Source organism: Microtus oregoni, unplaced genomic scaffold (assembly GCF_018167655.1).
Source record: "Microtus oregoni isolate MIOR12 unplaced genomic scaffold, Mior012 000005F_ref0000423, whole genome shotgun sequence".
Taxonomy (NCBI): domain Eukaryota; kingdom Metazoa; phylum Chordata; class Mammalia; order Rodentia; family Cricetidae; genus Microtus; species Microtus oregoni.
Genome location: NW_024543064.1, coordinates 6,791,321 through 6,804,646, shown reverse-complemented (window position 1 = coordinate 6,804,646; position 13,326 = coordinate 6,791,321). Strand labels below are relative to the sequence as shown.

General features: G+C 51.9%; 1 protein-coding gene across 2 annotated transcripts in view; it reads right to left on the bottom strand.

Annotated features, from left to right (window-relative positions):
- Positions 1-5,535: 5,535 nt before the first annotated feature.
- LOC121448738 (SPRY domain-containing SOCS box protein 1) overlaps positions 5,536-13,326 on the bottom strand; it is a 62,907-nt gene continuing 55,116 nt past the window's right edge. For both annotated transcript variants that reach the window (XM_041652933.1, XM_041652932.1), the window contains one exon: positions 5,536-7,672. In XM_041652933.1, coding sequence (XP_041508867.1) covers positions 7,545-7,672 — 128 coding nt within the window. In that variant the 3' untranslated portion in view covers positions 5,536-7,544. The remainder of the gene's footprint in view (positions 7,673-13,326) is intronic.

Below are 13,326 nucleotides of genomic sequence, written 5' to 3'. Positions count from 1 at the left end.
AAGAGCCTGGCCCTACAGCTCCTGAGCCTGCGCTGAGCTCTAATCATGGAATACAGATCAAGTATGCAGAAACCCGGTGTCATAGAACTGGCCTAGGAGGTCAGGGAGGGAGGACAATGTGACTATTGATGACTGAGAACCCGAATTGTTTGGCAGCAGCCCCTGTGGGCTAGCCTGGGCTGCATCTCTCACCTGCTGCTGGAAGAGCCCTCCCAGCCATTCCAGTAACTGTCTTTAAGAAGCAGGAGGGTTGAACGGTGGCCCCAAATGATGTGTACAGAATGTGACTTTATTTGGGGAAGGGGAGGGGTCTCAGAAGATGCTACTGAGTTAAGGACTTAAGATAAGTTCACTTGGGTCCCATGACAAATGTTTAAAGAAGCCAGGAATAGAACAGAGAGAAGGGGTAGGGCTAGTTAAGCTGGTGAGGGGGCTAGTTCAGCTGGTGAGGGGGCTAGTTCAGCTGGTGAGGGGTCTCGTTCAGCTGACTAGTTCACCTGGTGGGAGGGCGAATTCAGCTAGTGAAATGCTTGTCTTAGAAGCATGAGGCCCTATGTTTGAGCCTCAGAACGTAAGTAACCAAAGCCAGGAGTGGGGTACATGCTTGTAGACCCAGAGCTGGGCAGAAACAGGTAGATCTCTGGGGCTCACTGGTCCATTAGCCTTGTCTGCTTAGAGCTCTGTAGGTCTGTGAGAGACTTTTTTTTGTTTTGTTTTGTTTTGTTTTGTTTTTCGAGACAGGGTTTCTCTGTGGTTTTGGAGCCTGTCCTGGAACTATCTCTTGTAGACCAGGCTGGTCTCGAACTCACAGAGATCCGCCTGCCTCTGCCTCCTGAGTGCTGGGATTAAAGGCGTGCGCCACCACCGCCCGGCAAGACTTTGTTTTTTAAAAAGAAACAAACAAGAACTCATGCGGGGCAACAGCCAAGGTTGTGCTCCAGCCTCCACATACGTGCCCACATGTACATGCACACGCATACACACACAAACCAAGTGGAAGTTCATGGGAAGTCTGGAAGCATCTGGAGCTACAGGAGGTCCAAGGAGAGTCCATCCTTGTCTACATCTCGATGCTAGACTTCTGGCCTCCAGAACTGTGGGAGGAAATGTGATATTTTTAGCTATCCAGTGCAGGGCACTTTGTCATATAGCCTGAGGAAATGAATGCAACGTGGAAGCTGGAATCAGAGATACTGAGCAAGGCCCAGAAGCCCTTATCACCTGGTCCTTTGTTGCCCCTGGCTCCCAGACTATAATTAATTAATTAATTAATTAATGTTAGTCCTCATTTCTTCAAAGAGAAACTGAGGCTCCTGGGTCCTGGCAAGGACCCTGAAAGATGCCATTCTAGGTAAACACAGCGTGAGCGCAAGGGACTCTGGGTGGCTGGCAACCATGTCGTTAGTCTCCTACATCTAGACTTGCAAGTGTCTGAACAGTCTGTAGATCCTGGCTCATGAATCCCGAAGGGAACCCGAGGAAATGTTGTCCCCTTCTGAGGACCCAGGAGAAAGGAGTAGTCATAAGGGAGGTCGTGGGGGACAAAAGGGACAAAGCCCCTTCACAGGCCATTGGGAAGCAAAAGAAGCCAGACACAAAAGGTCCCACGGTGTCATGAGTCCACTGAACAGAAAAATCCACGGAGGCAGAAAGTAGGTGCCCGGTTGCCAGGTACTACAGGCAAGGGGAAACGAGTGATTGAGTGTGGTGTGTGTGTGGGGGGGGAGGGGGATAGTAGGTATTTTAGATGGAGGTGGAGGCTAATATTCAACACTGGGAGTGTGCTAAACACCACTGATGTGTGTACCTTAAAATGGTGAATTAATGTCACGTGACCTCAGCTTTATTGCAAAATAAAAGGATAGCTCCTGAGGGGGTCAGTCCTGATAGAAAGGCCTTGCCTGAGCAGAGGCTCGGAGACCTGATAATGTCACCAGGCTCCTGGTGCAGCTTTCCAGGAAGGCATTTCCTGACCTCTGCTCCAGTACTTCCCCACGGATCACTTAACTGTATCCTCAAGACTAGACCTCTGAGCCTGGGTGGGGTGCTGGCATCGTCGCCTTAAGCTTCAGCTCTCTGGGGCTTTGTCAGGAGCCAGGAACAAAGCAGATGGACCTGGCAGAGTCTTCACACAGTAGCTTCTGCACTAGGGGTGTCACCAAGCCCCTTCAGGGCCGTCTGCAGCTTCCTGGAGGACCATGGGGGACTGGCAGAGGAGTCTGCTCAGGTAAAGCTATGTGCAGAATTCTGGGTTCTCAGGGACTCTGGGGCAGTCTTATCAGAATCACCAGATCCTCTGTCTTGGCGTAGCAAGTTTGCTAGGATTCTGTTTTTTTCCAAGTAAGTTCTCCCAGGTGACTCAGATGCAAGGGGGCATCTGGAGACTTCAGCTGACACGCCCTGCTAGGACCTGTTATAATGGGCATATACGAGCCCATAAATATATAGAGACATAAGTCCACCATGAGATGGCATCAGGAGGAAGAAGGGACCTTGAGCCTGCCTTTCTGCCTAGAATATAGACCCAGAAGTGTAGCAGCTGGGCCTGGGCTGGAAGACAGACCTGGGGCAGGTCAGCGCCAAGGATACTTCAGCTAACGGCTAAATTCTAGCCACTGCCCTTAGCCTGTTTTATCGTACTTTATGTTTTAACGGAGAGCATCCCCTCTGCTGAGACCTTCAGGGCAGTGGCAGATCCCTGTGGCCTAGCAAAGCCATAGCAAACAGCTGAAGTGGGTCTAGAAGAGGGTCACGAGCTTGGAGTGCGTGGGGAAGATGGACAGGCTTTTCTTTTCCACAGCCCTGGCTTCCCACAGCAGAGTCCTGAGAAGCCCTAGGAGTCATGCGCTGCTTCCTCCGGCTTTCTAGGCCAGGACATCATCTGTTGATCCTCCAGCCTGATCCGAGCTCATGATTTCCTCTCCGGTTGCCATGGCCCCATGCAGAAAACACAGCAAACTCCTGGCCCTGCGCAGTGCATTTATTTCAAATATTCCTTGTGGCTGGAACCCGACCATGTTTGGGTGTCTGGACTGGAACATGAACGAATTGCTCTGTCCTCAGCCCCCTCCCCAGCTTCCCCAGCATAGTTTACGGTTCAGCGGAGTCCACATTCCTCATCCCGCCTAGGAGCGGGAGGGAGGCTGCTGCCCAGGATGGAGACAGAGGCAGCTTCCCAATATGGCCAAGCCAGAGAGCCGGCTACCTGCTCGAAGGCAGGGGATTAATTGCAACCAGATGGGCCAAGTCTGCACAGATGGTTTTATTAAAACCGTTCCTTTCAGCACAAAGGCCGGCTCCCCCAGAAGTCTCCTGGCAGCACAAAGACCCTCATTTTGCCGATGCCTCCCCTACCTCATGCCTGACCCCTGCCATCCTTTCAAGGGAGGCCCAGGTTCCAACTGCAACCCAGACATGAACTCCCGCCTAAAAATAACTCTAGTGCCACCCTCTTCCCTCTGCCTGCATCCGGGGTGGGCGTGGAAGTCTCCCCCAGCATCCACCTTGATTTGTGGCTGACTACCTGAGAAGAAAGACTAATTAGGAGGTTAGATCAGGAATGCTTGGCTTCCCCAGAAACCAAGTCCCACTATAGGAAGCCATAGCTTTCAGGGAACGAGAGTCTCTACAGCGCTTGCTGGCACATGGACTTCAGTGAGGCCAGGCCCTGTTCTGGGAGCCCCATGGCCCCTGGTTACATCTGTGACTGCCATTTTACAGAGGCGCATCTGAGGTTACAACATCAGTGTCAGGACCTCAGTGTGACTGGGATTTCATGTGCTAGTTCCTGGGCCAAGAGGCCGCCACACTGATATGAGTCCCTTTACCTAGCAGCTTTGCAAGAGAAAGTGTGAACACAGTTCCAAAGAGCATTGGCACATCCCTTAAGCAAGGTGACCTGGGGAGCGTGGGGGAGTGCAGGTTCCAGGACCTGGTGAAGCCTAGGGGGCCGGGTTGCTGCACTATGCATCCTCCCTCCCTCCCTCTCCCTATCTCTCTCTCTTCTTCTTTTCTTCCCCTTCCCCCCCCCCTTTTTTTTTTGGTGGAGACAGGGTCCCAAGTAGCCCAGGCTGGCCTCAAATCACTACGTAGCCAAGGATGGCCTTGAACTCTTGCTCTTCTAGCTCCTCCCCCCCCCAGTCCTGAGATTACAGGGATCTGTCAATATGACAAGCTGTGCTTTGTTTTTACAATTCTAATCGTTGTATGCTTCTTTGCAGGCACCGCAGTGTGCACTGGGAGACTAGAGGACAATGTGAGGCAGTCAGCTTCTTCCACCATATGGGTCCTCAGGACGAAACACTTAGCAGTGAGCATCTTTATCTGCTGGGCCATCATGGAGGCCCATGCTAGATTTTCTATGGTTCTGGGGAATCCAATGCAGGGCTTCATGCATGTCAGGCAAGCAAGCACTCTGCCAACCAAGTTACAACTGCAGCACAGAAACTTGTATTTAACAACACAGGATCTAAGGAAAAAGGGTCGGGAGACTCTCAGAAAGGGACATGCTGAGTGGCTTGTGCCCCCTGACCAGGCACTTCCTACAGCATCCCTAGAGACCAACATGCCCTTCAAGACAAAATCCCCTCGACACGCTTCACATCCTCTCAGCGGTTCTCTGGAAACCAGTTACGATGTATGAGCTCGTTCAGTGAGCTTCTCGAGGCTCACGGTATTGTTCATCGTTCCTCTGAATAAGTCAGAATTCCCTGTTCTTCCCACAGGGCCTCCATCTGCAGCGGCTGGCGAGAGGGACTAGCTGGGCAAGGTTCTTTCAATGCCACTGTGTACTCGATGGGATGTGAGGGACGTAGGCTTAAAATGTTCTGCTAAGTGTTGAGATTGGATTCCATGGGGGCTGTGCTGGCTGCTGCTCGTCCTAACTAGCTCTATTCGACTCTGTGGACTGGACTCGGCGGGTGCTGTGCCGGCTGTTGCTGGTCCTAACTAGCTCCATTCGACTGGGGTACTCCTCCTAGTTCTTGTGCATGAGCTGCCTGTGTGCACATATAAGCAGGCAGAGGCTGGAGGCTGACATCACATGTTTTTCTCACTCACACTCCACCTTAGTTTTTGAGACAGGGTCCTCTCATTGAACCTGGAGCTCATGGATTTGGCACCACCGGCTGGCCTCCAGGGGCTTCCCTCTGCTTCCCTCGTACAGATGCATACCGCTGAGCCCAGCTTTTTAGGCTGGTCCTCCGACCCTAACTTAGGTCCTCGTGCTGTGTGACTGCACTTGACAAGCTGAGCCATCTCCCCAACTCCCACCCTAAGCTTTTAAACAAGGCAATGAGAGGGCCTCAGCGGCAGGTGGAATCACTTCCTATTAGGCTTGCTGAGTTGCTACGGTTACAAGCTTTCTGCAAAAGTGAGGTGTATCCTAGGATGATCCCTGACTCTCTGGCAAGCATCCCACTCTCAGGCCAGGTCAAGGAGTAGCAAGCAACACAGTAGGCAGTGGCAGTATCGCTGGCCAGCTGAGGGCTTAATTATGCCCCTCTCCCCTCCCACAAGGCACAAAGGACTCAATGGTTTCATATTTTAACAAACTTTCCTTTATTAGGTTACTGTTATGAATCACCATAAAATAGAACAGAACGGGGGTTTCAAACTATACATGCCAAGAGGCTTTATGCTGATGGGACAGCAGGGAGGGTGGCGACCTGGGGTGATGGAGCATGGTGGATTCAGGAGAGCCTGGCAATTCACCAGCGTCCATCAGGTCCAGCTGGATCAAAATGAGAAGCTGGGATCTGTACAGATGAACATGACCCACTCCAAAATAGGAACAAGTGAAATTTTACAATCTGACAGGCCCCAAAGGAAACAAACAAACAAACAAAAATACTCCAAAACTGCAAAATATGAAGGGAATAATTTACATTCTTTATCTAGTCTTGGCACCAATTTTGTGCTTTAAAAATTAGACTCCACTGGAAGACTGGGGGGGAAAAGGTACCTACAGCAGCTGTTTAAAATGATGCTTACAAATATATATATATGTAAATATATTAAACATTTTCAACATAAAGTCATTTATTGTACCTGTGCAGAAATGAGCAAAGCTCAGACTCGATTGGAGTTGGTTTCTTTTCTTTTTCTGTTTTTAAGAGGACAAGTTTCACACAGCCCTGGGCAGCCACCAACTCAGCACGCAGCTGAATTCCTGGTCTTCCCGCCTCCACCTCCTGAGTTCTGGGATCAAGGGTGGTTCACCATGCCTGATTTTCCTTAGTACGGGGGATGGAACCTGAGCTTCCTGCAGGCTAGGCAAGCACGCTACCAACTGGGCTACATTCCCAATTTAGGGAACTGATTTCAAAGTAAAAGAAAGGGCAAGAGATCAGAAGCAGGTGCTGGAATGCTCCAATAAGGTGCTGCTGGGGACAGGCAGCCATCAGCTGCTACCATCTTACACCCCACTCCTGAGACTCAAGGGTGTGTGTGGTGGGGTCATGAGTGCTGCTCCATATGGCTCTTGAGCCTTGAGGCGCGGGGTTTCACAATGCTCCACTCTGCTCTTGGTCTCTTTCATCCTGCTTTGCCTATAGCTTCCCTAGCGGCTGGGCACCCCAAGTCGCCCTGCTTATCCTGATGGCCCTCCAGGCCCGGAGTTCAAGGATGCCCATAGGAAACACCAGAAAAATCAGGTGCGAAATTCAAATCTCACAGAAGACAAGAGACCCAGACACATGCAATGATGTATGAACGACCAAGGTAAGCAGCTACCTGGGGACGTGCGGACTTGCACAGTCTTCTAATTCTCCTTGGGGCCTGATCTCGTGCTGGTGCAGAGCCCTTTGGAAACTGGGTCAAGGGATCTACACAATGACACCCTTGTGTCTGTGCACGCCAGTTCATATGCTAAAGGCATGTCCCAGGAAAAGGGACAGGTGTGGCATACACATTCCTGGGAAGTGGCAGGTGTGTGTGTGTGGGAGCAACAGAACACACAAAGGGAGGTGACCCAACCAGGTTTCCTTTCTAAATGGAATAAATAAATGGTCTTTGTCACTGCTTAAAGAATAAATACAGGGCATGGAGCACCGACAGCTGGCACTGAAGCCGGGCACACATTGGCCCGAGGGAGGTCCAACCTGGGGTCCTGTCTCAGTGTCCATGGTATGTGACATCCTGAGCTTCATCTGAGTGCCTTGTCCTGGCCATTCCTGCTTTGGGAATCTGCCTGGAGCCCTGGCATCTCCCACTAATCTCTCCTCCCAGGACCCCCAGGGGGCTGCAGGGTAGGAGCAGCCCACTCCGTGAGAGCAGTCAGGAGCCTGACAGAGGCTTCCATAGAAGTTTATTCTCTGCATCTGTTCAGGGGAGGGCCTGGATGCTGCTGCTTCAGCCAGTGTTGGGAAGGGAGGAGAGAAGTCCGCTGGCATTGGTCCACCTAGCAGAGGCAGCTGGTAGGATGAGAGGACACATCTGCCCATGGCTGGGGGTGGACATCCATCCCAGGCGCAGGGGTCGGTGGACTCCAACGGCCCGGTGAGTTGGCACCAGGTGGCTGTGGTGTGGCGGTCCTGGGATGTGGGTCACTGGTAGAGGAGGTAGGCCTTGAGCGAGGCAGGTAGCGGCAGAGCGGGGATGGCACCCAGGCGCTCCTTTCCTAGAGCGAGGCGCACCGAACGCCGACACAGGTCCATGAGTGGCAGGGGCTCAGCTGGGAAAACCAGGAAAGAGAGGGAGAACCTTAGCAAAGTTCAAGAAGGTTCTAGAACAGACAAGACAACCCTTACAGCATGTCCAGGGTTAGCACTGAACTGACTGGATTTTAACAAGCAGATCATTAACAAATGCAATTTTAAATTTTGACTTGTGGTGGTGGCTGCAGAGAAAGCTGCATTAGGCCAGGTAGCCTCAGAAGCCCTCTGCGGACAGGGATTCATCTGCTCTCCCGACAGTGACCAACTACAGCGGAATAACCAGAGAGACCTCTGCTGCTCACGTTCCCTTTACAGAACAGGGATCTGAAAGCATCTAGAGAGCTTGCCTACGCTTGCCCTGCTGGAAAGGATGGGGCTGGACCTGAAGGAGCTGTGCCTGGTCACATGCGGGGCTACCTGTGCCCTGTCTGGACAAAAGGTACCTTCAGTGTGAACGGCTCCAGGGCAAATGAGAGTCTCTTCTCCTTAGCACTCCCTCATTCCAGTGCCAGGGCCCCAGGCAGGATCTGGAAGGGAGGTCCTTGTGTGCCACCTAGCTTCTGCCTTCAGAGCCTCTCAGGTACTGTCCTTGCCTTTGTTTTAAAGCAGAGGACGGTACGGAATAGAAAAGGTAGAGGTTCGGATCCAATTCCGGGCACCCTGTGTTCTGTATTGGCATCCATGTTCTGTATTGCCCAGGACATACAGAGAACTGGCCTGGAGCTAACTCTGTGGATAAAGACTTGTCACCAAGTCTGATGACCCAAGATCAATCTCTGGAGGGTGAACATGGCGGAAGGAGAGTCAACACCCACATGTTGTCCTCTGACCTTCACATGTGTGCAAAGTACACACATATGTGAAATAAATAAAACAAACGAGCAAACAAAATTATTAAAAAAGAAATGATAGCCAAAGTCATGTGTACCCAGTGGCAGAGCCAAGGTGGTGTTCAGAGTCATGGTGACCAACAGGTCAGAGCTGGAGGAACCCCAGGTCTCTGGGCTTCCTTCAGCCTGACAGGGAAAATTGGAAACACCAGCTTAGCTGCAGCTAGAACACCAAAGTACTTGAGGTCACCTCCCTACACTGCCCCAAGCATAGTCAGGATGCTTTCCAGTCAGAGCTGTTTCCGGGGTCCAGATTAAAGAGGAGACCGCTGCCCCTCGTGGTCTCCGAGGTCCCTCTGTCCTGCCCGCTGAGAGCCCAGGCCCCGCGTCCTGCAGAGGAGGCCCTGGCCAACTGGCACCCCAGAGAGTTCTTCAGCCTTTCTCCCGCATTCTGAACGTCCGGGGGGTGGGCAGACCCTTCTCACTCTGCTTGGGACCAGGCACAAACACACACGTGGGACCGCTCAGTGCTCCCCCAGATTCTGGGGCTAGAAAGAGCACAAACAAATGGACTGTGGTTTGGTCCACACCCACCCCTTGATGGCAAGTCTGTTGTGAGCCAAAAAAAAAAAAAAAAAAGCCCAGAACGAAACGAAAACTTCCCCTCCATATCTCACTCCATTGAAAAAGTGGGTTCTTTTATCAATGTGTGCACTTATTCTTTTGTGTATACATACATGCTCATGTGTGTGCAGATGAACATGGTGGGGGGCACACATGCATGTGTGTGACAGCCAAAGGGCAGCCTTAGCCAGCATTCCCGAGGACAGAGTCATTGGCCTGAAATTCACCAAGTGGACAGGCTGGCTAGCTAGCCTCAGACATCTGCCTGGTTTTCTGCCTCCCTAGTGCTGGGATTACATGTGCACACATCATACCTGGCTGTCTTATGTGTGTTCTGGGGCAGTAAACTCACGTCCGCATTCTTGCAAGGCACGCATTTTACACAGCCATTTCCGCAACGCTAAGTGCATTCTTCTGAATTTCAACATTCACCAATGTTCCTCAAAACATTAAAAAATAACCCCTCTTTGGGCTGGAGACATAGCCCAGTGGTAGGGCATGTGCTTATTTAGCATGTACAAGGCTCTGGACTCAGACCTCATCACCAAATGAATAAATAACATTAAACATTATTGAAGGTTGGGTTCTCTGTCTGAGAGAACATGGAACCTGCTAACAGGCGTAAGATTCTTTGGGAGTCAGAGAACGGTCTGACGCTGATTGCAGTGAAGCAACTGGGTGCTTCGGACAAATGAATTAGAATGGTACCTAAGCTGTACCTTACACCAGCTGTTCTGAAAAAGAACAAACTGGGCTGGGGAGATGGCTCAGTCTAGAAGGTGATCGCCATCAAAGAACGAGGCCCTGTTCAGTTTCAAGAGCGCATGAGAAAAGCTAGTCATGGCGGCACACATTCTCAATCCCAGTGCTGGGGAGGCAGACAAGGGAGGATCCCTGGGGCTCACTAGCTAGCTAGTTTAGCCAACTGGGGAGTCCCAGGTCAAGAGAGCAAGGTGGAGAGTACTCAAGGAACGACTCCTGAAGCTGCCCTCTGGCCGCCACATACACGTGCATAAGCACCCACTCACATGTATGTACGTGTATATGCACCCACTCACATACATGTGTGTCCATACGCACCCACCCACACTCACACCCGCCCACAGAATACACCTGAGCTGATGGGATGGCTTGGTGTGTACAACTGCTTGCTGCAAACTTGACGACCGGAGTGTGATCTGGTGGCATGGGTGTACCAGCACTCATACACATACACACATCACTCATTCGCTCGCACATATGCACGCACGCATGCACGGAAAACTTCAGCCACAGTTTCTCAGGAGAGAAACTCAAGTAGCAATGGTTTTTAACGAGAAGCTTTGAAATAGAGCCTGTCCTAGACAACGCAGCACCACCACCAGGAGCCTGGAGGCAGGAGGATGAAGTAAAGGAGCTCCATGTATCCATGGCCAACTAGGTCCTGAAACCAGAAGGCTTCACTGCAGCCTTTGGCCAGGACCTGGCAGTTACAAGGTAGCCCTCCTGCATGGCACAGTGGGGACCTCTGTGCTTCCTCCTCTGCCTGGGAACGCTACCATCCGGTGTCACTAGGCAAAGGGCCTGGGGCTGCCCACTGTAGTCTGCCTGAAGGATGTGGCTCAGTCCCACTTGGGAGGTAGAGAGGCTTCCCTACAGGTTGGAGGGCTGTTGCGGGAGCACCGGGAGTCACTGAATATGAACCAAGAGCCTCACCAGCCCAGCTGATATTCCCACCATGCAGCCCTTGGCATTGTGATTTCAGGTCACCTCACAGATACCCCCCCGTGAAGAAAATTCCCAAACAAGAGGACTAGGACTCTATAAGACCCTGCTCCAACTCCTGTGTTTCAGGACCGACACTGAAGCTGCCATCACTGCCACCATGGGAGGTGGAGTACATGCTATGGGCCTGGGTAGAGATGGGGAAACAGACATCAGGAGCCCAAGGACAAGGGATCAAGGACTCTGACGGGAGGAGGTAGCCAACTCATTCACCCACGCAGAAAGGAGGCACATGGCGGGTGGGGGTGGGGCGCTCCTGTAATACGGACCAGCTACAGGAAGGGCAGCTAATGGCTGTGGTGATGCATCGAGCTGCAAATACAATCAGAGTGAAACAGGCACTCTATACAAGAACAAGCAGGTCCCATTTCCCTCCCTTGTAAGAGAAGCAGTCCACAGAGCTTGCTCTGGGCAGACAGACACTGGACCAATCTCAGCTGGTCACTACCAGGACCCAAGGAAGTCTTTCCACCTCAGTACTTCTGGCCAAGCTTGCTCCCTGCTCCATCCATAGCCCAGTGTCCACTGCTGTCCCACTGATCTGGTGGGTACGTCTTGCTGGCTGGGGCCTCTGGCCACTTATCTCAGGAGGCCACTGATATTTATCGTTTATAATAGATAAGGTGAATGTGCAACAGTGACACCGGAAGTAAAACAAATCCATTTCCAGGAGCAGAAGGTCGAGGACCTGGAAGAGCCCACATGCCAACTTCTGCATTTCTAAGAGGAACAGCTTCCTAGTGGCCTAGTCAGATCTGCACTGTCCCAGAGCCCCAAACCTGTGGCTCTTGGGGTACTCTGAAAAAAAACCTGACCCAAGTGAAGCCTCAAAAACACAAGGCTAGCAGGGGAGACGGCTTAAGCAGGAGAAGCACTGTGCAAATGTGAGCCCCAGAATTTGGATCCCCGGGACAAACGCAGTCTGCTTGTAATTCTAGCCTTGGAAGATAGAGACGGGTTCCCCAAGCAAGCTAGAAAGATTAGTCACATCAGTGAGCTCTGAGTTTGACTGAGAAACCTGCCTCAATGATTAAGGTGGAATAGTTATTGAAGATGCTTCCTGATATCAATCGTGGACTTCCATAGGCACATGTACCCCCCCACTTACCCCTGCAGTGCACCCCAATAGATGCACCCCCACAATATATCACTGCACATGCACCACCACCCATGCACCCCCTCAATGCACCACCACCCATGCAGTGCACCCTACAGTGCATGCCCGCACGTGCACCCCTGCACACCCACGCACTCCACACATTAAAGCAGTCATACGCACGTGCACAAATGGGATTTTTAAAGAAAAAGGCAAGTATTGAGTTCCCAGTCCATGACTTTAAGGATCAAGGAAAGTCACATTCAGAGGGGCCTCCAGGTCATGCTGCCCACACCCACGGTACCTATGGCTGACCTGGGGCTCACTCCTATAAGCAGCTGGCAGTGACAATACCCATGGGAATATTCTAGAATGTTCTGAGTGGAAGTAGCCATTGTGCTTATTCAGCACAATGTATTCAGCAGTTCTCACAAGAGGAACCAGGGAAGGACAACTGACATCTCTCCAAGTGATAGAAGTGCTCTTGGTCCCTGTCCTCCAAACCCTGAGTACCTGTTGTCCTCACAAAGCCAGTGTTTCTGAGAGAGTCACTAGAATGTCTCCTGTGAATGGAGTGACTCCCTGAAGGAAGTCCTGGCAGGGCAGGGTAACGTGTCTCCCCAGAGCAAGGAGAAGTCTCCACGGTGGTGGGGCAGCCAGAGCAGCTGCAGAAGAGAGCGGGTACACTGAGAACTGGGCAAGAGCAGAGAGAGGCCGGGAGGGCAGGACAGCTACAGACTGAGTAACAGCAGTCAGGCCTGCTGATGGCAGGGAACTGATTCTCCCCCAGAGCCTCTGAGAGGTCCGAGGACCCCGCTGGACAACTTCATCTTGGACAGCTGGCCTCCTGGACTGTGACAGAATATATCTCTGCTGTTTTAGATGCCTGGCTCAGGGTAATTTGTTCCGGCAGTCCCAGGAAATGAGTATAGCATCCTTCCTCCATCAGGCACCAGGCTGATGCCTGGTGTTGCCAAGACAGCTGCCAGCACTCCTGACCTGCCATTACTTTGTCTTTCTTGAAACCCTTCCTTCCCTTGGCACACAACAGCATCTCCTGGGATGCTCTGCACACATGGCCTGCTTCTCCTGGGCCTCCTGCTTCTAACAGAGTCCAGCGTCAGCCCTCAGGTCCGGCTCTCCCATCCCTCTGAGTGCTCTCATCCAGGGTCACGGTGTAGTTATTGTTTTAGTGTGCTGGGGATGGAACCCAGAACCTTGTGCATGCTAGGCAAGCTTGTTACCCTTAAGCAACTCCCCCAAACCATCTATATATGGAAGAACGCCCAGTGTCTTCAACTCCAGGCTTGTAGGTCCACCTGTCCATGGTCCTCCCTCTAGCTTTGTCCCATCTAGG